The sequence below is a fragment of the Acartia tonsa genome, chromosome 14 (genome assembly GCF_053477335.1).
Source record: "Acartia tonsa isolate MP-2025a chromosome 14, ASM5347733v1, whole genome shotgun sequence".
NCBI lineage: Eukaryota > Metazoa > Arthropoda > Copepoda > Calanoida > Acartiidae > Acartia > Acartia tonsa.
Genome location: NC_137273.1, coordinates 20,721,612 through 20,743,374, shown reverse-complemented (window position 1 = coordinate 20,743,374; position 21,763 = coordinate 20,721,612). Strand labels below are relative to the sequence as shown.

The 21,763-nt window shown below is 32.7% G+C and overlaps 1 protein-coding gene across 2 annotated transcripts; it reads right to left on the bottom strand.

Annotated features, from left to right (window-relative positions):
• Positions 1 to 2: 2 nt before the first annotated feature.
• LOC145305812 (uncharacterized) lies at positions 3 to 21,338 on the bottom strand. 2 transcript variants are annotated; one of them, XM_080147638.1, is made up of 23 exons: positions 20,503 to 21,338; positions 19,958 to 20,036; positions 19,021 to 19,404; positions 17,389 to 17,467; positions 16,720 to 16,798; positions 16,144 to 16,207; positions 12,943 to 12,966; positions 12,365 to 12,468; positions 12,061 to 12,124; positions 11,565 to 11,671; positions 11,180 to 11,244; positions 10,840 to 10,914; positions 10,059 to 10,172; positions 9,580 to 9,634; positions 9,183 to 9,274; positions 7,635 to 7,716; positions 7,030 to 7,114; positions 5,769 to 5,799; positions 5,337 to 5,433; positions 4,137 to 4,867; positions 3,742 to 3,804; positions 2,900 to 3,048; positions 3 to 2,168 (listed from the first exon to the last, which is right to left on the bottom strand). In XM_080147638.1, the coding sequence occupies exons 1-23, from the start codon at positions 20,544 to 20,546 to the stop codon at positions 198 to 200; spliced, it is 4,638 nt and encodes a 1,545-aa protein (XP_080003764.1). In that variant the 5' UTR covers positions 20,547 to 21,338; the 3' UTR covers positions 3 to 197. The 2 variants fall into 2 exon arrangements, with proteins under 2 accessions (XP_080003764.1, XP_080003765.1); XM_080147639.1 differs by having other exon boundaries at positions 5,337 to 5,430.
• Positions 21,339 to 21,763: the final 425 nt, after the last annotated feature.

Below are 21,763 nucleotides of genomic sequence, written 5' to 3'. Positions count from 1 at the left end.
AATCTGAAAATATAAATCAACAAATATAATTCTTGGCAATTTTACAACAATTAAATTATTATCACAGATTAAAAAATAATTTTAAAGGAAATATTGGAGTTATATAAACATAATATTTCAAAAATTATTATTCTTTTTTTTTTTAAATGCAATCATCTCCAGTAATCGTTTTTGCTAGATCTAAGATCATAGTCTTGTTATCTTCTATGATCATAGTCATCTGATCTTCTATGATCATAGTCATCTGGTCTTCTATAATTATAGTCCTGTGATCTTCTATGATCATGGTCCTGTGATCTTCTATGATCATGATCTACTGATCTTCTATGATCATGATCTACTGATCTTATATGATCATGATCTACTGATATTCTATGATCATAGTCTTCTGATATATGATCATGGTTTTGTGATCTTCTATAATCATAATCCGCCAATCTTCTATGATCATGTTCTACTGATCTTCTTTGAGTATTTTCCTGTGATCTTCTATGATAATGATCTCCTAATCTTATTTGATCATGGTCATCTGATCTTCTCTGATCCCATTCTTCTCTTTTGTGTCGATCGCCACTTGATCCCCTGTAATCCCACTCTCCTGATTGATCATAATCATGAGGTCTATGGTCTTTATAATCCTTTCTGGTATAATCTTCATATCTGTAGTCTAATGATCTATGGTAATCTAGCTTGTTAATTCTGGCATGCTCATCTTGATCTCTTGAATGGCGGTTATCATCAGATCTTCTATGATCTGAGTAATTATCTCTATGTTTGTCATAATGATGTCTTTCTTCTTCTCTATAGCTCGATGAGTGATGGCTTCTTTCTCTAGCATGTTCATATCTTCTATCTGCATCATATCTTAGAGATCTTTCTTCATCTTTCCTTGATCTATGAGAACTCCTTTCTCTTGATTTTTGACCATATCCATCATGTTCACTTCTTTCATTAAATCTTTCAAGATCTGTTTCTCTTGAATCAATTTCAACAACTCTTCTCTCAGTTTCACTTTCTATACTAAGCTCTCTAGCACTTGATATACTAGGATTGTCAATTCTTTCAGAGTCTTTGTAATGTGATTCTCTCCTATCTGATCTTTCTTGACTTATATGTCTTGATTCTCTATCTAATTGTTCTTGACTTTTATGTCTTGATTCTCCTAGACTATGCTCTCTTGATCTTTCAATATATCTTTCATCTTCTCTTACTTTATGATCTAGATGATCACTGTGACTAGAACTTCTATGATCATTAGCCTGATATCTTTCATTCAATTCAAAATCCTCATTATGTTCATTATGTCTACTTTGTTCTCTTGATCTTCTGTGATATTTTTCTTCATAATTATCTCTTTCTTGGAGTCTTTCATCTTTTAAATAAGCTCTATCATGACTAGTTTCTAAAACCTTTTCATGATCTACTTCAAAAGATTTATCAAGATCTCTATCTCTGGACCTATCATTTCTTTTTTTGAATCCTATGTCTCTTGAACTTCCAGGTCTGCAATAACTTGGCTGATCAAAGTCTTTGTCAGAAGTTCTTTCAAAAGATTTTTCATATTTTCTGTCTAATGATGACTGCTTCCCTCTGTCTATAGACCTATCTAATGTTTTATTCAAACTTCTATCTCTTGAACTGTTAAAACCTCTATCATTTGAACTTTTTCTGGACCTATCAGGGCTTTCATATTTTGATGTTTCATCCCCTTTCAATTCTTGCTGATCCATTTCTCTCAATCTATTTTCAATCTCTTCCAACCTTCGTTGTTCCTCAGGGCCAAATACCTCATTGTCTTTATCACTTGCATCATCAACATCATATATTTCTTTTAATGTATTTTTTCCATATGATCTTCTATGTTCATTTTCAAGATTTTGGAGATTTGAACTATTACTTGAACTTCTGTGATATCTTTCGAACACTTTACTACCTCTGTCTTTGGAAGATTCTTTTTCTCTTTGGCTTGATCTTGATTTTCTGTTGGATCTTTCTTCTGTAATGCTTCTATCTTTCTCAGCTGATGTTTTAAAATTAAGATCATCTCTAGAACTAGAAGGATGATCATGTTTGATTTCTTTGGAAGATTTTCTGTCTTCACTATCTTCTCTCTCTGATGATCTTTTTCTTTTGTTTGACTCAACTTTCTCAGCCTCTTGCTCATCATTCTAAAACAAGGATAATTATGTCCATAAGTGGACAGCAAAAACAAGAAAACGCCATTTGATGAAAAGAAGAGTAAATTGTTATACAAAAAGTTGGGGGAAAATAATTAAATGCAAGCAAAGCAATGTAATTTTGAAAAAAAATAAATTGTAATTTTTGAAAGGTATTATCAGTCAACCATTAAAATAACATGTTCATAAACTTATTAAATGTAAAAATGTAAATTTAAGTTATTTCAGGCTTTGTTGAATGAAAGATAAGCAACCCAGGGGCTTTTATTCAGCTAATTAATTCCATTTGAAATTGCCAAAAATTAAATATTTTTTTGCAGTAAAGTTGGAGTAAAACTTGTTATTTTTGGTGTAACTGAAAAGGAAGTGGGTAAGAAGGGGAAAAAAGGGAATGAAAGGGTTAAGGGGAAATTTTCACTTAGAATTGTTTGTCAGAATCACATTCCCTTTTCCCTGTAAGCAACTTATCTTCAAATATTTTCTTTCTAATCACAGACAGAATTATGAACTATTCTGTTGAAGATAAAAATATCTTTTATTTCTTTGTTGTAACGTTTTGACATGAATTACCTACAGACAAACACTGGTATAGAGTCAGTTAGCAAATAAATACAATTCTCATAAGAGGAAATCATGTTTGCTAATGTGTTCGTTAATTTATTAACAGTATTTTCAATTTCAATAAACTTGAATACAGAAAATAATACAGATCTTAATCTTACCTTTAACGATTTTTGCAATTCCAGCACTTCTTCTTTTAATTTTTTAATTCTTTGCAATCTCTGGAGTTCAAGTTCTATTTTCTCAACTTCTGGGTCAGTCAAATCTTCATCTACTAGTTTCTTTCCAAATATAGGTGATTCTTCATCATCTAAGAAACAATGATTATTGAATGGATTTATTACCCTAGATGGTAATTTAAGTACAATAATATGACCAATTCAAAAGTGAATATCTAGCAAGACGAAGATATTTAATTTATTCATATTCAAACACACCAACACATATACCTATTGAGTAGCTGCTCCCATGGATTGGGGACATTAGACAATAAAAGGGGGGGGGGGGTTAATGCAACCATCTCGTAATCAGTGAGCAAATGGCACTTAGAATTCGAATTTTGATCTGGAATTTTGCATGAGTAATCCTTGGTAGGTCTATTTTCCCTAAATTGAACAAAAAGTTGGAAAAGTAACGGCTAACGGCTGGCGGCTCAGCAGTTTAGACATTTTTATAACTATTTTTAAGGGAAATCATCACGAAACCTATCTCTACATAATACTCTATGCTGCTCCAAAACGATTTCAAACGGTTCTAGCCGCTAGTTGCTGGTACTTAGAGTGATAAGTACCCAAAGTTTTATAGACAGACATGCTCTCTCATTCGTTGGTTAAAAGTTATGGGTACTTTTATGAAAATTGATTGGTTGCAACAAACTTGTATTGCTCAAACATTTCTTCCAATATAATAAGTCAACAAAGGGGTAATTAAACATTAATTTATCGTCCATTGTCTTAACCCTCATATCCGTGAGCAGCTCAACAAAGGTTATTATTGACCCTACCTTTAGCCCAGAAGATGGCAGAACCTCCAACAGTCCTTGTAGAGGAACTTCCAGGTAGGGAATCTGCAAAGAAAGAAAAATGACAATTATGTCAAGAATTAATACTAAAGTGACATTTGATTTTAGATGAAAAAGAATTCAGCTATTGATTTTGGATTGCTATTGTGATTGAATAATTAAATTGTACCTATTATTTTAATTTTATAGTGGGTTTACCAAATAGATATCTTATTTTACGCAATTACAAATTGAATGTTTCTAAAATCAATCAAAAAGCAAAAAGATAAAATATTTTAAATTGTTTAATTTCTAATTTCACTGGTGGACATATTGGACATCATCAAGGTACCTTTAGAATTAAAGATCTCAAAATGAACATTAAAGATAAAGCTAACCTGAAAACTGTGATACCCCAACAGAAGGATTTGACCATTGTGGAGGGTAGGGAGGCGGTACAGGGGCCGGGGGGTAACTACTTGGGGTAGGCAGTATTGGGGGTGGTAGAAATGATATAGACGGAGCCGGAGGTGCTTGGGGACGGTTTTCACCCCCGTCAGTGCCATAGGTGTCAGGATTAAGTGAATCTAATGGGTCATACGGTGTTTGAGCATCATATCGTTGCACTGGCCTCAGCTTTTCTTCTTGAAGTGGAGGATATTGAAGCATTTGTGAATGGTGAGGAGGAAGTTGATAATCTTGAGGTGTATCATATGATTGACCTTCCTGGTCATATCTCATTGGTCTGTTGAGCTGATCATTTTGTTGACTACAAGAAGGTTCAATTTGTTTTTGTTGGTCAAATTGAGAAATAGGATTTCCTATTTGATTTATGTTAGATGGTTCAATTCTTTGTTGTAAATTTTCTTGATTTTCAGTTTGCCTATCTTCGTCTTTATCAAACCAGTTTCTGTAATCATTAGTAGGAGCATTTGGATCAGCTGCAGTTTTTGTGACATCATAATCAGCTGATTCCTGTGCAGGGTAATTACGTTTTGATTTTGTGGCGTCATAATCAGCTGATTCTCGTGCAGGGTAATCACGTGATGATTTGGTGACGTCATAATCAGCTGGATTTCGCGAGTAATGACGTCTTGAATGCTTGTATTGGCGCCTGGTGTCTATATCCCTAAAATTTGTTTGATTTAAATTTTAAATATATAACTTTTGCAACGACATTTTTGTCCATGCATATATAGCACATGTAAAAAATAGCTACATTTTAAAATAGGTAGGTAAACAACATTAGTTTATATAAAAAAAAACTTATGCATTTCTAAAAAGATTACTGTCCTTGCATGTACAGATCAAACCCATTATAAGGCAATTAAGACTCCAAATTTTAAAAATCAAATTGACAATCTTATGAAAATGGCCAAGATAAACAAAATTTTAAAATGTGTGACTGGTACTACAGACAGACTTTTCATGAGAGACCATTGTTTTAGAAGATATTATGATTTTTTTTTTGGTGGAATAAGTAAAATTTACATGCCTTTGTTTTATAAGAATTAAGTTACTTAGTTGTAAGTCATATGTGCTAATAACATAACAATTTGAAATCAAATATTTGAACTCAAAAATCTACTAATCCATACCTGGAATCAGAATATTGCTGTCTGGTTAATTTTTCCACCAGTGCTATTTTTTCCTCCAGCTTTCGTTTTGTCTTAGCAAGTTTTGCATGTAGATCTACTGTAAAAAAAAAAACATAGTCAAACATACTTTTTATCTTAATACTTTTTAGGACAAAACTAATTGACTCGCAATTTAAGTCAACACTATATTGAAGAAGAAATACAAAGAATCCGAAAAAAAATATCATAAAATAGTAAAGTTAGTAGTTATAGTTTCGTTATAGTTTCTTTGCAATTCTTTATAAGGCGCTGTTAGGCTCATTTTGACGGGCGAATCGCGCAAGTTTTTTTTTAATTCAACCTAGACACCCCCTTTGCTATATTAGGGTCGTATACACCTCCCTTCTGTACGCCTCTGTTTAAGATTATCAAAATTTAATAAAAGATATTTACCTTTATGCTTGGAGGCTCTTTGAATTATTTGCTGAAAAAAAATATTTAAATGAGATACATAATAATCACTAAGAAAGCATAACATACTTTTTAAAAGATGACTATCCACGAACAAGAGCAAGTGATTCTAAGCATCTTCCAGCATTGACCCATAGTATTTTTTTAGTACCTAAATATACTAGGTTTATGTTTAATATTTACTTTATCGACTAAAAAGTTAGGTTTCACCATGGTTTTATATGAAAAAACCTTGAAATGTTAAGCATAGTTTGGTTTGATGAGTTCAAACTGTTGTTTAAAAGCTTTGACAAAAATACTATTGTGATTAAAAATGTTATATTTAGAAAAAGGGTTGGTAACTTGTAAACAGTTTAATTAATGTATTTTTGCAATTTACTCAACAAAGCATTTGATGATATTGCTTTAAAAATTGCTTTACATTTCAAAGTTTTTTTTCATATAAAACCATGGTGAAACCTAACTTTTCAGTCTACTAGGGGTCAATGCTGGAAGATGCTTAGAATCACTTGCTCTGGTTCGTGGATAGTCCTCTTTTAAGCGCGTGGGATTTGATTAAATCCTGATTAATAGGTTAAAACTAGCAGTGTCCAAACTTTGCCACGAAAAATTTTCATCTTCTAAAGAGGAAATAAAATTTTGTTTGCCATTATTAGGGGTGTACTGTACATCAACTTATCGTCCATATTCGTATCCCTTAAGATCCATAGGAAAAACAAGGATGACAACATCCATAAAAGCGAAGCACTGAAACGGTAGGACAAACGGACATTGACACTTGTATAGTGTCTGAACTGAATAATCAGAATATAAAAGTATAAGAGTCAAAGCAAAATTTTAAGTAAATTTGTTGAAAAACTGCTTGATACAGGATAATGTTTAGGGACATACTTACATTTTTAGGACTTGATTATAGAGTTGCTTCGCTTAAATATTGTTTTTTGTTGTCCCAGGAATCAATATACCAAAAATCAGATAAAACGGATAATTAGATCACATAAAAATTAGTTTTTTAAAAAGTAGAAAAATTAACATGTTTAAAATGGACTTACGGACATTCTGGCAATGATTATAGAGTTGCTACGCTTTCTAAATCGTACCTAACTACTACAGGAATCATCATGCAAAGTTTGAAAGCGATAGGACAATTCCAACATGCCTAAATTAACGAATAAAAGCTATCTATCTCGGACGGACCGACCCTAATTATAAGAAAAGCTTCGCTTTTAAAAACACTACAAACCTCGGGAGTCAACCATTCTTGGGGATATCCATTTTGTTTTATTGGTTCATAGCTGGACACAAGGGCATAGGAGTTAGTGCAACCTATGTCATAATATTTCAAAAAAAAAACATTTGATATTTTTGTTTCTATAGCAGTTGGTTCTTTTTCTTAAGCCGGTGGCTTTAATGTGGTAACAAATTCAGGTACACCGACAAACGAACTAGTGCGACAAACGCTCTAGGGAAATAACGTACTAACATACAAGGGGGAAAATCTGTTAGATAATACTCTCTAGGATTTTGTTTGATAATACATTATCTAGTAGATTTTGTTTTTGTATTTGGAAGATTTTACTTGATTTATGTAGAAATTTAGAGGAAACGGCGGGATATCCAATGAAAATTTTCAATCGACTTTTGTTCTGGAGCATGGAACATTAGCTACCAACTTTTGCATTTGTTAAATATCTTAGTTTTGAATAAGGAAGTATTAAGTAGATATTATTTTATTATTATACTATGATTAACAGTAAGGCTGTTGGATATACCTAAGTTATAGATTACCTTCGCTACTAATATTATAATGAAAAATATCATCATGTAAGGTTTTTTTGAAATATTCCTTTTTTCCAGCGACTCTTGATTTGAGTGAAATATTGTAAGATTGGTTTAAACTTCTCTTTCTCAGGCATAAAACTACCCTCTTCTGAAAATAAAATATAACAAGATAAGTTTTCTTAAAACTTATGCCTTTGTATTGAAATAGGGATGATTACGTCTAATGGAAGTGAAGCTGTTTTAAATTATAGGCTAAGCATTAGGTAAACATTAAAAAAATAGAAAATAATAGAAAGAATAAGAAACATAGAAAGAAAACTGAAAATAACAGGAAGAAAGATAAAGCAAGCTCTCGACCATTTCTTTCCTAGGACTATAGAATCTTGTTGTTGTAGCCCTGATTCTCTGAATTTAGGACTCATATGCACAAGGAGACTGGAAGTGAGAATCCTTTGGCTAATCTTAGATTGGTAAGCTTCACGCACAGCTGATTGTATTCTATGTTACATTACAAGCTGACCCGCAATTCGTGGAAGCTGCTCAATTATTACATCACCCTGGCCTAGAGTTTTGGCAGGTGTTCCATATTAAGCCACCCTAATTAATGGCACTCTCATACGAGGAGCATGGACGAGGGAAAGCATGGTTAAAGTTGCTTGATTTGTAGAATCCTAACTTTCTACAAATCTCCCTCCATACAACCTTAGGGCATCTCAGGGAAGGTTGCAATGCGTAATCATAATCCGACTAATTGCGATAGCATTTGTCAATCAAGTGCAAAGTCTATGTGGGGGACTTGGAACTCGGTTTCTCCCAACCACAGCATAGTGCACTAACAACTACACTATATTGCTTGTCATGTACCCATGTACATTACTATTAGATAGACAGAAGGACAGACATATAAGAAAACAAGTAGCTTCGCTACTAGATTGTTACTGGATAGACAGATCCATTCCATAAGTATTTATCTATAATACAAAGTAGAATGATGTCTGTCCGTCCGTCTGTCCGTCTGAAGCTTAAGATCTCGGTAACCACTGAACCGATTGGATTCTACTCTTCAGGGTATATACCTACTGGTCCTGTGGTGATTTTAGACTATTTTCTTGGGGGGTGGGACACCCCCAACCCCCCCCCCCCAAAAAAAAAATCCCCCCCTATTTTTTTTTTTTTTTTTTTTTTTGCAGAAGATTTCCTAGGTACTTTATTTTTTTTTGCAGAAGATTTCCTAGGTCCTTTATTTTTTTTTTGCAGAAGATTTCCTAGGTCCTTTATTTTTTTTTGCAGAAGATTTCCTTGGTCCTTTACGAATTTCACCTTAATTTTTTTTTTATCACCTCTTGGGGCAAAGCCCCTAGAGACTAGGGGCGAAGCCGCTAGTATTCTTATAAACTACTTGGATCATGTAAAGAAAACGAAGTTGTTCCTAAAAAAAATAGAAGTTGTATTCCAAAGGTATTGGAGGGCTATTTGCTTTCCTTATAAGTGGACCGCTGTTTCAGTAGTAATAGTTACTAAACAAATTATCTTAAAATAAAAAATGAAAATAAATCAAATGCAAAAATTTATTTATATACAATTCTTTTATATAATGATTTTAAATTTCCTTACCTATGAACTTTTTAAGTGTATGAGCTTTTTTGACTGCAGGTACATTAAAGCGGGTGGGCAGTTTGCCAGCAGAAACTCTTAGTGCATTATATCTAAATAAAAATATTTGTTACGAGCCCCTAGGAGCAATTGAGTGAAGGGAGGGGGATAATAACCTTTCCAAAAATAGTTATAAACCTTCCATAGATCTATAAAAGACAACCATATGTGTTACAGATATCATTTGCTTCACATACATTTTTTTAGGGGCGATTTCTCTCTACCAGGATGACCTCCCCCAAAATAGCCATAAACATTCCCACGACCTTTGGTAAAGGAAAATCATATCGGTTCAGTGTTTAGCAAGATCCTTCCGTACACAATGATAGACATCCTGTTACTTTTATATGTACAATACCTGTTTCTCAAAGTATCTATTTTCGCTCCTTCATCGCTATAAATAGTTGCACAGCCTGAAATAATTATTCTATTATATAAAGTATTAAGTTTTTTTTGTTAGTCAATCAAAAGCTCGCTAACTACTAAACCTATTAGGTTCGCAAGTTTAGGGATGCTTTACATAGGTCCCGGGATGTTTTTAGGCTATTTATTATCTTTTCTCCGCCGTAACTACTCTTTCTAAAAAGATCGCATGACTGCAAGGGGCGCCTCGGCTATTAAGATAAAAGTCTTAACCATAAGTTGAAGTTCAGTAAGCTAAGAATGTTCGACTATGGATTTTTTTATATGCTTAAACAACTTTAAAAACAATGCCTTGTCGTCCTAATCATCTCAAATATCAGGTTGATAAGATAAATGATTATGATCATGTAAAATTTCCAGATTATGTAGGTATTATACCTAATTGTAACAGGAGTCATTAGCTTTTAAGCATACCTGCAATAATCTTTTCCAGGGCTTGCGGGAAGAATGTTGAATCGTTGTCCATCTGGATCATAACCCCGCGGGCGTTGTGCAACAATATCTCTGCCTCAACTGTCATGTAGAATACTAAACACGAAAAGTTTCTTTTTATGTAAACCCAAACCAATGTGCAATGGAACAAAGATTTAAGGATTTGAATTATTTAGTTTCGCGAGCAGGGAACTAGATTTTTGTTCCATGCAGACATCCGGATCCGGATCCTCCAAATTTGGTCAATGCGGATCCGGATCCGGTTCCGGATCCTTGACAATAAAAATAAAATCACCAAATTTTTCAAAAATATTTATTCTTTAATTCGAAGTCAAAAATACTTTAAATTTTCAAGTCTGACCCTAAACCTTAAAGATTGGCTCTCATCAAGAGAATGTCTGAGATTTTATATAAATTTAGGTAGATTTTTCCATTTTTTCCGCATTTTTTTGAGTCCAAGGATCCGGATCCGGATTTTTGGACTCAAAAATATGCGGATCCGGATCCGAAACTCTGGTTTAAACACGTTCTCTTACTCATTGGCTTGAAAAAAAGTTATCGAATCTTAATATTTAATCAAGAAAAGGGATAATTTTGTTTAACATTATTGGGATATACCTATTTGATCGTTTATAGTCTTATCTCCGAATTAATCCATAAATCTTGGGAAGGAACTTAGTCCCTTGAGCCAACAAAAACTAATATTATAATTTTTTTCCTATCCACAGAAGAGATACCTAGGTACTTTTAAAATCAAACTTACTTAAAAAGCAACGACTTCCTTGTTTTTTGAGAAAATTGTAAAACCGTTGATATCCATCCTTTACATCTACACAATCTAAAAAAAAAGAAAATATTAAATAATACTAAATTTAAATTAAATTGATATTGGTTAAAACCATAGCAATAAAAAGCAAATTTTAACAAGCATTTTGTTACCATTACTTCCAAATGATTGTAAGCATAAATTACACGATTATCCATAATTTTTTTTACGAGATCTAAAATACGTTACCAATATCCTATTGCGTATGACCGCATACAACCCTGAAATCTCATATTTTCTCTGCTACCATCATTTAAATGTTCTAAGAAAACCTAACCTAAGATTTCCTCTTCATTCCCTGGCTGAGTGTATTGTGCTTTTGGCGGGAACAGGTTGACATTCCTTAATAAAAACTTTTTTGGATCATGGAAAGAAACGAAGAAGCGGATTTAGACGTATGTTCAAATTAGCTTTTCTCCTATTTGTAGCCCCTGCAAGGGCTCTAACCCTTCAGATCAATCAATTTACCTAACCTAAAGTAACCTATCAAAAGCTGTTGTGAAAATATGACGGATACCAAGGCATTCTCTTACTATTTATGTCGCACATTCGATATAGCAGCAAGTAAAACGGTTAATGACTTTAGTTATGACGCGGTTGTGGTCGAGATTCGAACCCATCACCTACCATATGATGTAAATTCGCGGGTTTAAAAGACCTACTTGTAATTGAAATACTGCAGTACTTTGGACTGTTCGCACAGTATATGTTTGGGTGGTAGGAAGCTGACCTCAAATCCAACATTATTCTCATTGGTTATTGCACCAAGCTAAATTAAGAAATAAGTTGGTTTAATACAATTTAACAGAGATAGGGAAGTTTTTAAAGTTTCAAAGTTTTCTATGATTAGGTTCGAACGTAACGGATAGTTCTTATCGTTAATTTAGTCATGCCAGAAATTTATTTTATCCATTTCAAACCATAAATCTTATTATAGACATTAGACATCTATTCGCGAATATTAAAAAGTTGTAACAACTTTTGTAAGCCCCGGGTGGCCAAAGGCCCGTGCAATTGCAAGCAAAACTGGAATTAATGTTAAGATTTTTATTATTCGTGTAATACGATGCTATACATGAGTTTCAGTATGGCTGAGGGCCGGTTTTAATCCAGCGGATATAAATCGGTTTGGAAGCTATGCTGGCAAACAGTTACTACCTGTAGCACGATAGCTTGATCAAACTTGTTGAACACCAAAGCGTCAATGGCAACATAAATCTTTTATATAAAATTCCAAATAAAGTTTTGTTATTGGTTGTTAGTATTTAATCATGTAGGTATGTTGTTTTTTTTTTAAATAAAACAGAAACTATACTTTATACCTAACTGACAAAAGAGTTAGAGGATAAAGGTTTTCTTCAGTATATTTTTAAAAACCCAGTTTTTGCCAAATACAATTTTGTTAGGTAATGTTTTAAATTGATCTTAGTTTTTGTTGTGTTTATATTTGAAATTTTCCTTTGTCAACGATATAAACTCTATTTCTCCAATTCGTGGATTCGAGGATTTTTTCTGCTTTGTCTGTTTTTGTTTTTGGGGTTCAATGGTTGAAGCTAACAGTGAATTCTGAAATAATGGATTTATTATTACTTGGATCTTAAACCAGATTAACATGTACTCTGATAAATTGAAACTTGTAGCTGGCTTAAAAAACGATCCCCTCAATCAACCCCCTTTACCCCATTCCTTATTTTCCTACTGGATGAACGAACTGACCAAAAAATGATGCTCATGTTTAAAACCTAAATTCTATAGCAATTTCTGAATTATAAAGATGTATTTACATAAACAAGGCTAAGGATCTTGAGGCCGAGGGATAAGACAGTGAACCATAAAATGATAATCAGCCGCAATGATAATGGACAAAATTACCCCTCTCTAAGGAGGGTGTAGGTACCCTTCCCCAAAATAGTTATAAATCTTCCCATAATGTATAAGACGCTTCAGTGTAAAAGAGAACCACATAATATCGGTTCAGCGGTCTTTTAAAATACTATAACTTACATTATATCTACAGAAATTTAATAAAACTGAACTTACCAAATACTTATCAAAACCTCGGCCCTAAAATAAAAAATGCCTTTAGTTTGTGATCATTATTTACCTACAATATAAATAATTCTACAAAGGGGGGAGGCGGATGTGCCACTTTTTGAAACCCAAAGTAAAACCTGCATGATCTCAGCCCATAAAAGAGTTACAGCTCTAAAATTCTGCACAGCAGTTGCTTTTGTGGTGAACAATATGGAACTGTGAAGAAACGGCGGCGGAACCGCCGCTCCCGCCGAAAACCGCCGTTTCCCGACGAATTTTTTTGTTGCCTTTTTTCGCCATAATAGACAACTTTCAACATCTGAGATAAACTTTTTTTTCATAAAAATTTCGCTTATATTTTCACTTGAAACTTGTAAGGTTTTACACTTGCAATTTTTTTTTAATATTGACATGTTTGAAATATTACGTGTCACGTGAAAATATAAGGGAAATTTTTACAGGGTGGCCACAGACTTTTTTTCAAAATAGTATAAAATAGTATGCAAAAAAAAAGTAAATAGTATGCAATAGTATGTGAAATTTTTAAAAATAGTATGCATTTTAAACAAAATAGTATGAAATAGCAAGCATTTAAAACACTATAGGGCCTTAAAATGTTGGTTAGCTATCAGTAATTTGAAATGTCCGTCTGTCCGTATGTCTTAGTTTGGGGGAAACGTGATTTTCTCGGCTCCTATAAAAGATAAAAGGCTGAAATTTTTAGACAACATTCCCATTATTAAGGAGCACAATTAACTATAAAACATCAATGGTGGTAGGACCGCTTTTTAGCAGGTTTTAGGCTATTTTTGTATTTTTCACATTTTTCTCCATACCTTTGGTGTTTATGGCCCGATTTCCGAAGTTTTTCAGTTATATATATCAAAATTTAATTTCCTGTCGTTTCAAGAAAACATCAATAGCGGTCAGACTGCCTTTTTGCAGGTTTTTGGCTATTTTTATATTTTTCACATTTTTCCTCCTATCTTTGGTGTTTATGGTCCGTTTTTAAAAATTTTTGTAGTTAAATATATCAAAATTAAATTTCCCGTTGGTTTAAGCATCCAGTGTGTAATTTACTTTGACCGTCAGTCTGTTAGTCAAGTCATAGTACTGAAATATAAATATTAAGAAATTAAAAACAAATGTTGAAAAGGTTTCGTGATTTTTTCCTAATATACATGCTTTAAACAACTAATATCTAAATTCTTATTTATTTGTTTGTGCTTCGCTACTTATGGATGTTGTCATCCTTGTTGTTCATATATAGGACAATCCGGTCCAAAAGTATGTAGCGCAGCGATAACACTAAATACTGAAATAAAACTGATATACTAGATATGGCATATTTATTTAAAGTAGATCGACACATTCCAATAGTATACAATTGATTCTAAATTCTTAAAACCAGCCTATCTATGATTAGAAAGTACGTAACTTTTTAACATTTTTCATATAGACAGTAGCTGCGCTATTTCAAGTTGTGTATGTTTAATTTATACTTTTTACGTCAATATATTGTCGCGACAGGTTATGTTCAGTGTCAGTATATTGTTTACCTTTACTACAGCTGGGAGTTTTTTTAAGTGCTGCTTTTCTATAAATAGGTTCTCATGTATGTCCGTCCGTACGTAACGGATAGCTCTTGACGATAATTTAGGTATGTTAAAGTTGTCCTATTGTTTTCAAACTGCATTATATGATGTCCGAAACCGTTAGATACTTTATAATTATTGTCAGTATGATTTAATTATGATTCAAAGGAAGATTAGCCACAATTTTATGAACGATTATTTTTAGTTTAATTTTTATCCTATAATATAAGTAGTAGGTAAGTTTGTTTTTCTAAAGCCAAAAGTATGTTGGTCCTAATCGGTTATACTTTTCAGCTAAGCTCCTAAAAAACTTGGTTGGTTTTAAGCTATTTTCCTGAGGCGAGGGGCGAAGCAACAAGTGTTATGTAATTGATAAATCAACCCTATCATCTAATTGCAAAAGGGGGGGGGGGGGGGAGAAATGTGGTGACACGTCACACGTGACACGACATACCAGCAATTTTATTTTGGGTGCTACTCCCTTAGTTTTAGAGATAATTGGGTGAAATCTTTTTGGTTGTGTCACTAATTACCCCAAGTTTTGGTATCTTTCAAAAAAAATCTTTACATTGAATGTAGAAATACCAATAACTTTCAATAAAGGTACAACAATCTGAACTGAAAGAATACTTTCTTCTGGAAACATTTCTAAAAAAAAATTGAAAACAAAGTAGCGATTTTGCCGTATTTTCACAGTAGCATTTGATAGGTTATTTTAGGTTAGGTAAGTGTTAATGATTGCCCCGCAGGGTTAGAGCAGGGACTAGAAATAGGAGAAAAGATACTGTGAAAATGCGATGAAACCGGCTACTTGGCTTTCTTTTCATGCTCAAAAAAAACAGTTTGTTTTAGTTACCTAAAAATTGAAGATTTATCTGAAATCCAAAGAAATAGTGGAAATAGTATGCAATTTTGGACAATAGTGGAAATAGCATATTTTTTTGGAATAGTTTGCATAGTATGCAAAAATAGTGGAAATAGTGGAAATAGTATGTTTGTGGCCAGCCTGTTTTTATGAGAAAAAAAGTTTATCTAAGATGATTGAGAACTCTCTAATTTGGCGGAAAAGGGCAAAAAAAATTCGGCGGGAAACGGCGGTTTTCGGCGGGAGCGGCGGTCCGCCAAAAGTTTCTTCACAGTTCCATATTGTTCTCCACAAAAGCAACTGCTGTGCCGAATTTTAGAGTCATGCACGTTTTACTTTTAGTTTCAAAAAGTGGCACATCCGCCTCCCCCCCTTAAAGTTGAATTTAAAACGCAATTAAACATTTTAAAAAGATTTATTATCCTATAATATAATGGCAAATCAGACACAATCATACGGCCAACAATAGTAAAAATTGAGAATAGCTGCCATTTCGCAGTCGCATTGTAAGCACACTTTCTAACCAATAATGAAGCCGGATTGTTTTTACTCTGTATTCCTATTGTTGGAATTTTATGGAATCTAGAAGTGAGTGGGTACATTTTCACCATATGTGTCAATATTAAAAAGAGAATTAGAAGCATGCAATAAATAAATAATGCTTTCTTTTAACTAATTCCGAACAAACAAAAAAATGGGGTGGGTTGAAATGCTCCCCCCCCCCCCTTAAAATCAAAATTCATTAACCTGGAACAATAATAACTTCTCTGGCACAACTGGTTTACCACCCCTCACTTTCTTTAGGAAATATCTAAAAATTAAATATTAGCTTAAATAATATGAATTTCCGTGAGTTCAGGGGGGGGGGCGTAATGACATCTGAACTTAAACAGTGAGCAAAATGGTCTAAATATTGAGCTAGATTCTTGAAACTTGGTACATAAGCCTAGTCCTATAGGTAGGTACTACATCTAAATGGCAAAAAAATCAAAAAAAAAATTTTAGGTTAGTTTAGGTAGGTAAGAAAAACCCTGCGAAAAAGGGTTAACTCTGGGGACCTTTTTGGTAGGTTCCAAACCACAAACGTCCAAATTATTGCAGACAACTAATAATTGCAATGATTGCATGACCTTAGTCAGGAATCATAACACGGAAATGATTTGCGCCAAGGCATTCCTCTCATACTCTTACCATCAATGAACAGATTCTTAACAATCCCTTAGTGACAAACGGTCGAACGGATGACGGAAATATGATTGGCATTTTTTGCAAAAATCTTTATGTGACGGACTTGCGGACAGAAATTACGCAAAATATATTTACCGCATATTAATATCAAAACAGATGTTCTTGGATTGTAAAATCTGTGGGCAGGCTTCAGTCCAGCATTTGGATCCAACCTAAGAAATAAAATAATAGAAATGTCTTTAAAAAGAACCATTAATAAAGTATTACACAATTCTATTATACATTACAAACAAAATTATTGTCAAACAATCCGGAAAGCCAAATGAAGATATATGTGGATAAAAACCAACTAATTCCATAGAATTATTTTTAAAATAAGGTGTAAGTCTAACTTGCAATTGTCTAAAGCATACTTGTAGAAAAAGTATTCTAAATAATCAAATTAGTAACAAAAAATTACTAAATGTCAATTGCCACATACGGGTTGGGGTTTAACAATCAAAATTAATTAAAGATAGGCAAACACTCCTTTTTTGTCCAAACACCGAAGGTATTTATGTCAAATAACAAGACAACTAACACTTTGATTTTACTACTTTTGTTTGAAAGTCCCAACTCGTGAGTTGCACCTTTTCATAACCTAGGCATTCCTTCTACTCTTACTATTAAAGTCACGCTTCAGCAAAAGGTACCAATGTAAACGATTCTAGTATGAATGTTCAGCCTAAAACCCGACAGGAAGCCGAAACGCAAGCAATGCCGCGGATTAATCCAATTAATCGCGGATTAATTAAATAGTTTCCTTTGTACAAGCACATTGGAAGCAGGCCTCAGCTTTGCAGCAATCAACATTCACGGGGTTAGACATCATGCAGTGACAAATCTAACAAAATAAAAAGGGTTAGTTGCACGAAGTGCATTTTAACTTGAATTTAGTGAACTGAATATTTTTTTTCTGTTCAATAGCTTAAACTACATCTCTATAGGGCATATATTTGAAATAATTTAAATTTTCTACCAAGTATTTTTAAAATATCAAGAATTGAAAATCATATTTTTGGGATATATGATTTTGCAAAATAAATGCCTAATTGATTGGTATTGATTATAATATAAACTAATATATGTTAGATGGCATTCTTTTAACTTATGCTTGCAATCAAACTTGTTAAATGCACTATATCAATGCAACTATCCCTTTATATAAGATAATTAAAAACAAGGATGACAACATCCATAAAAGCGAAGCACTGAAACGGTAGGACAATCGGACATTAACACTTGTATAGTATCTGAACTGAATAATCAGAATTTAAAAGTATAAGAGTCGAAGCAAAATTGTAAATAAATTTGTTGAAAAACTGCTTGAAGCAGGGTAATGTTTATGGACATACTTACATTTTTTGACTTGATTATAGAGTTGCTTCGCTTATAATTTTGTTCTTTGTTATCCCAGGAATCAATATACCAAAAATCAGATCAAACGGATAATTAGAACACTTGAAAATTTGTTGTTACAAAAGTTGAAAAATCAACATGTTTAAAATGGACGTGCGGACATTCTGGTAATAATTATAGAGTCGCTACGCTTTCTAAATCGTACCCAACTACTACAGGAATCATCATGCAAAGTTTGAAATCGATAAGACAATTCTAACATGCCTAAATTAACGACATAATGTATAAATGTCGAATCAAAATTGTAGGTAAATTTGTTGAAAAACTGCTTAAAAACAGGATAATGTTTATGGACATACTTACATTTTTGGACTTGATTATAGAGTTGCTTCGCTTATGATATTGTTCTTTGTTGTCCCAGGAATCAATATACCAAAAATCAGATCAAACGGATAATTAAAACACTTGAAAATTTGTTGTTAAAAAAGTAGAAAAATCAACATGTTTAATATGGACGTACGGACATTATGGTAATGATTATAGAGTTGCTACGCTTTCTAAATCGTACCCAACTACTACAGGAATCATCATGCAAAGTTTGAAATCGATAGAACAATTCTAACATGCCTAAATTAACGAATAAAAGCTATCTATCTCGGACGGACGGACGGACGGACGGACGGACCGACCCTAATTATAGAAAAGCTTCGCTTTTAAAAATACCCCTTCTTTGAATTAAACTCATTGCTAGGGAAGTTAATATAAGAGATTAAACCAACCAATAAGAGAAGTATATGTTATCAAAAGAGAGGGGATATTAAACTGTAAATTACTACGGTACCCAATGTTTTAAAGCCATGTTTTCTTATTTATTGGCTTAAAACCTTTATTGAATTGTAATTGGGTGGTTCTAGATTAACATAGTCCACACTTTTAAAGCAATAATTTTTATCGACAGAGGGAGTAATTTTGCTTGTTATAATTAAGGGTAAACATCAATCTATCGTCCATTGTCTTATCCATTAAAATGCTTCTTACCTGACACATAAGAAACGGCATAATAAGCTGTTTAATTTGTTTATCCAATTCAAGTTTACTGAAAGTTTTCCATTGAATGGGTGGTCCAACCAAAACAAACTTTGTTCTACCATCAATTTCAGCAGCTGCCTTCTTGCCATACAGTGTTTTTAATTCCTTACTTATTTCAGATTGTTTCGAGCACTTTTCGATGCTTTTAAGAATATCTTTCTTAGCTTTTTTCTGTTTTTTCAAAAATTTTTTGCTTGGTACATGTTTCAGCTCTGATATGACTTCCACATCACTATCGCTGACAGACTCTAGGACATCATTATTTTCTGTATCTGATATATCTGATAGCGCCGGAGATCTCAATTTTTCTTTAATAATTGAAATTTCATCATCCTAAAATTAAAAAAGATTATTTTTTAATAATGTGAATGTAGCAATACAGTCCACGTTTATTTACAGGTATCTTAAGGGATAAGAAAATAAATGATAAATCAAAATACATCCCCAATGATACAACAAAATTACCTACCCCTTTATTAGATTAAATTATTGATTGTAAAGTTTGGACATTACTAGTATGGAACCAACCAATCAAAATTTGAATATAAGTTCCCAAATTTGTTGAGCCAATTAAAAAGATAACGTGATTATAAAACTTTGGGAACCAGTGCAATTTAAAGTCCGATGTCCCATCCCTCGCTACTTTTAAGGTCTTGGATAAATTGAAGAGTTTGGGGTAAGGGGAGAGTTTTTGTTTGGGCATCTGCTATATTATTATTAAACACTTTCTAGCTTCACAGGGTTAGGGCTAGGCATAGGAAAATGAACAAACCCAATCCCATTATTTTCAACAAAAATAAGGAGATGGGAGGAGGGGTATCAGTGCTCAACTGAAACTTTGAATGGAAGCACCGAATAAAAACCAGCATAAAAACACATTAGGTACCTCTTCCTCTATAACTTTGTTTTGAGCAGTATCATCAAATTTTATAATAGCAGAATCATCATCTTTCAAGAAATCTTCTAAATTTTCGGAAATTACAATATTACAAAGCAACCTTTACTCTACTAGGTATCATTCCATAGAAAAAGAAATCTGTATTTAAGGAAGACAGAAATTAAATGGTCTAAAACCATACCAAGACTCAATTGATTAGAGATCTTAACAGATTTTACCAAAAAAATAGGTGCTTTTATTTTTTCGAGGTTAGGGGGTAATTTTTATCCAGTGGCGATTCTTATCAGAGGGTAAATGTACCCTCCCACTAAAATAATTTTAAAATTTTTATGGACCTATAAGAATCTTCATTGTAAAAGAGAACAATATGAGTTCAGTAGTTAAAGCGATCTTAAGCTAAAGACACTCACAAAATTGACAGACATCCAGTTACTTTAGGTAATAAAAGGATTATATTTTGTTAAATACCAAATTGTATATTTAATAGGTACTATATCATTATCCATTTCATTTCATAATATTGTAACATCCCTCGAAATTCATTTTTAACTCGAATTTTCGGTTTCTCCTCAGACATTTTGTTCTTATATTAATAATAGTTCATTATGAAATAAATCACAAAGATGACAACATAAATCCATAAATGCGCAGCTCAACTATCGGACATCAGTCAACCCGAACATTATCTTTAATGTAAAGTAGAACGATGTCTGTCCATCTGAAGCATAAGATCTCAGTAACCGCTGAAAAAATTAGGCTTTTATCTTAAATTGAATATAGCTCCTAATCGATCCTGCGGTGGTTTTATGCTATTTTATTGAAAAAAATATTCTTACCCAATTTTTTTATCTTTTAATTAGGTATGTACGAAGTTGTCAAAACTTTCGTAATAGGTACGTAGAACGATTCTAAATAACTTTGGGTACTATTGTAATAAACAGCCCAATGTCCCCTCCCTCCCTATCTATTTGCCCAAATGAATTGATATACATAAGAAAGCATTACGTTGTATTATCGACAAAGCGCGCTAGAAAATATATAAAGATGCTTTGCTTATATAATTGTGACAGTCGCCACAAAAACATACAAAATTAAAGTTAATAAAGGCAATATATTCTTAAGGAAATTCTGATATTGATTCTAGAATTGCTACGCTTTCAGTGTATATAGTATATACATAATTTATTGGTACAGGAATCATAAAATCGAGATATATTAAAATGCGACTTTTTAACAAGACAATTCGCAATTGACAAGACATAAGCAATAAATATTGAAATAGGATTTTCATTTTATGATACTGTAATTCTGGTTGAATGCTATTTTCTTCAATTAAATTAAAATATTTACATTTACTTACTAAATTACTTTGGAAGTAACAAAGTTGTTGCGAAAATAAAAACAATAACAATGGAAGCAAGATAGACAATTTATCCATGACATATTTTCCCTGTTTTAAAAATAGACTTTTTATTAAAATTTCAATTGACCAATCAAATTTTTGAAAAGTATCAAAAAGTCTTAATAAAATTTATTTCAAAATTAAACAATTTCACCCTCAAAACTAAGAAACATATAAAAACTAATTATTTTATTGTGGGGAGAAAATGATCTACAAAGTATTTGTACAAAAACCATCAAGAACGTGTTAATGCCGTGATAAAACTCTTTATTGCAAAAGTCGTCTTTTTTCAATATAAATTTTATTATTGCTAGGAAATTTGTCCAAGCATATTAGGTGGGGGGGGGGGGGGGGGGCATAGGTAGTACAATAATAGCCTAAAACCACCTTAA

What these genes read in the sequence shown, in the direction of transcription:
- LOC145305812 (XM_080147638.1), bottom strand. Translation starts at nt 20,546, where the DNA reads ATGTCTGAGGAGAAACCGAAAATTCGAGTTAAAAATGAATTTCG. An exon ending in CTTCCAATGTGCTTGTACAA is followed by an intron (nt 16,799 to 17,388) that starts AGGAAACTATTT and finishes ATTTTATTTCTT; the next exon opens with AGGTTGGATCCAAATGCTGG. An exon ending in TACACTTAAAAAGTTCATAG is followed by an intron (nt 7,717 to 9,182) that starts GTAAGGAAATTT and finishes TTTTATTTTCAG; the next exon opens with AAGAGGGTAGTTTTATGCCT.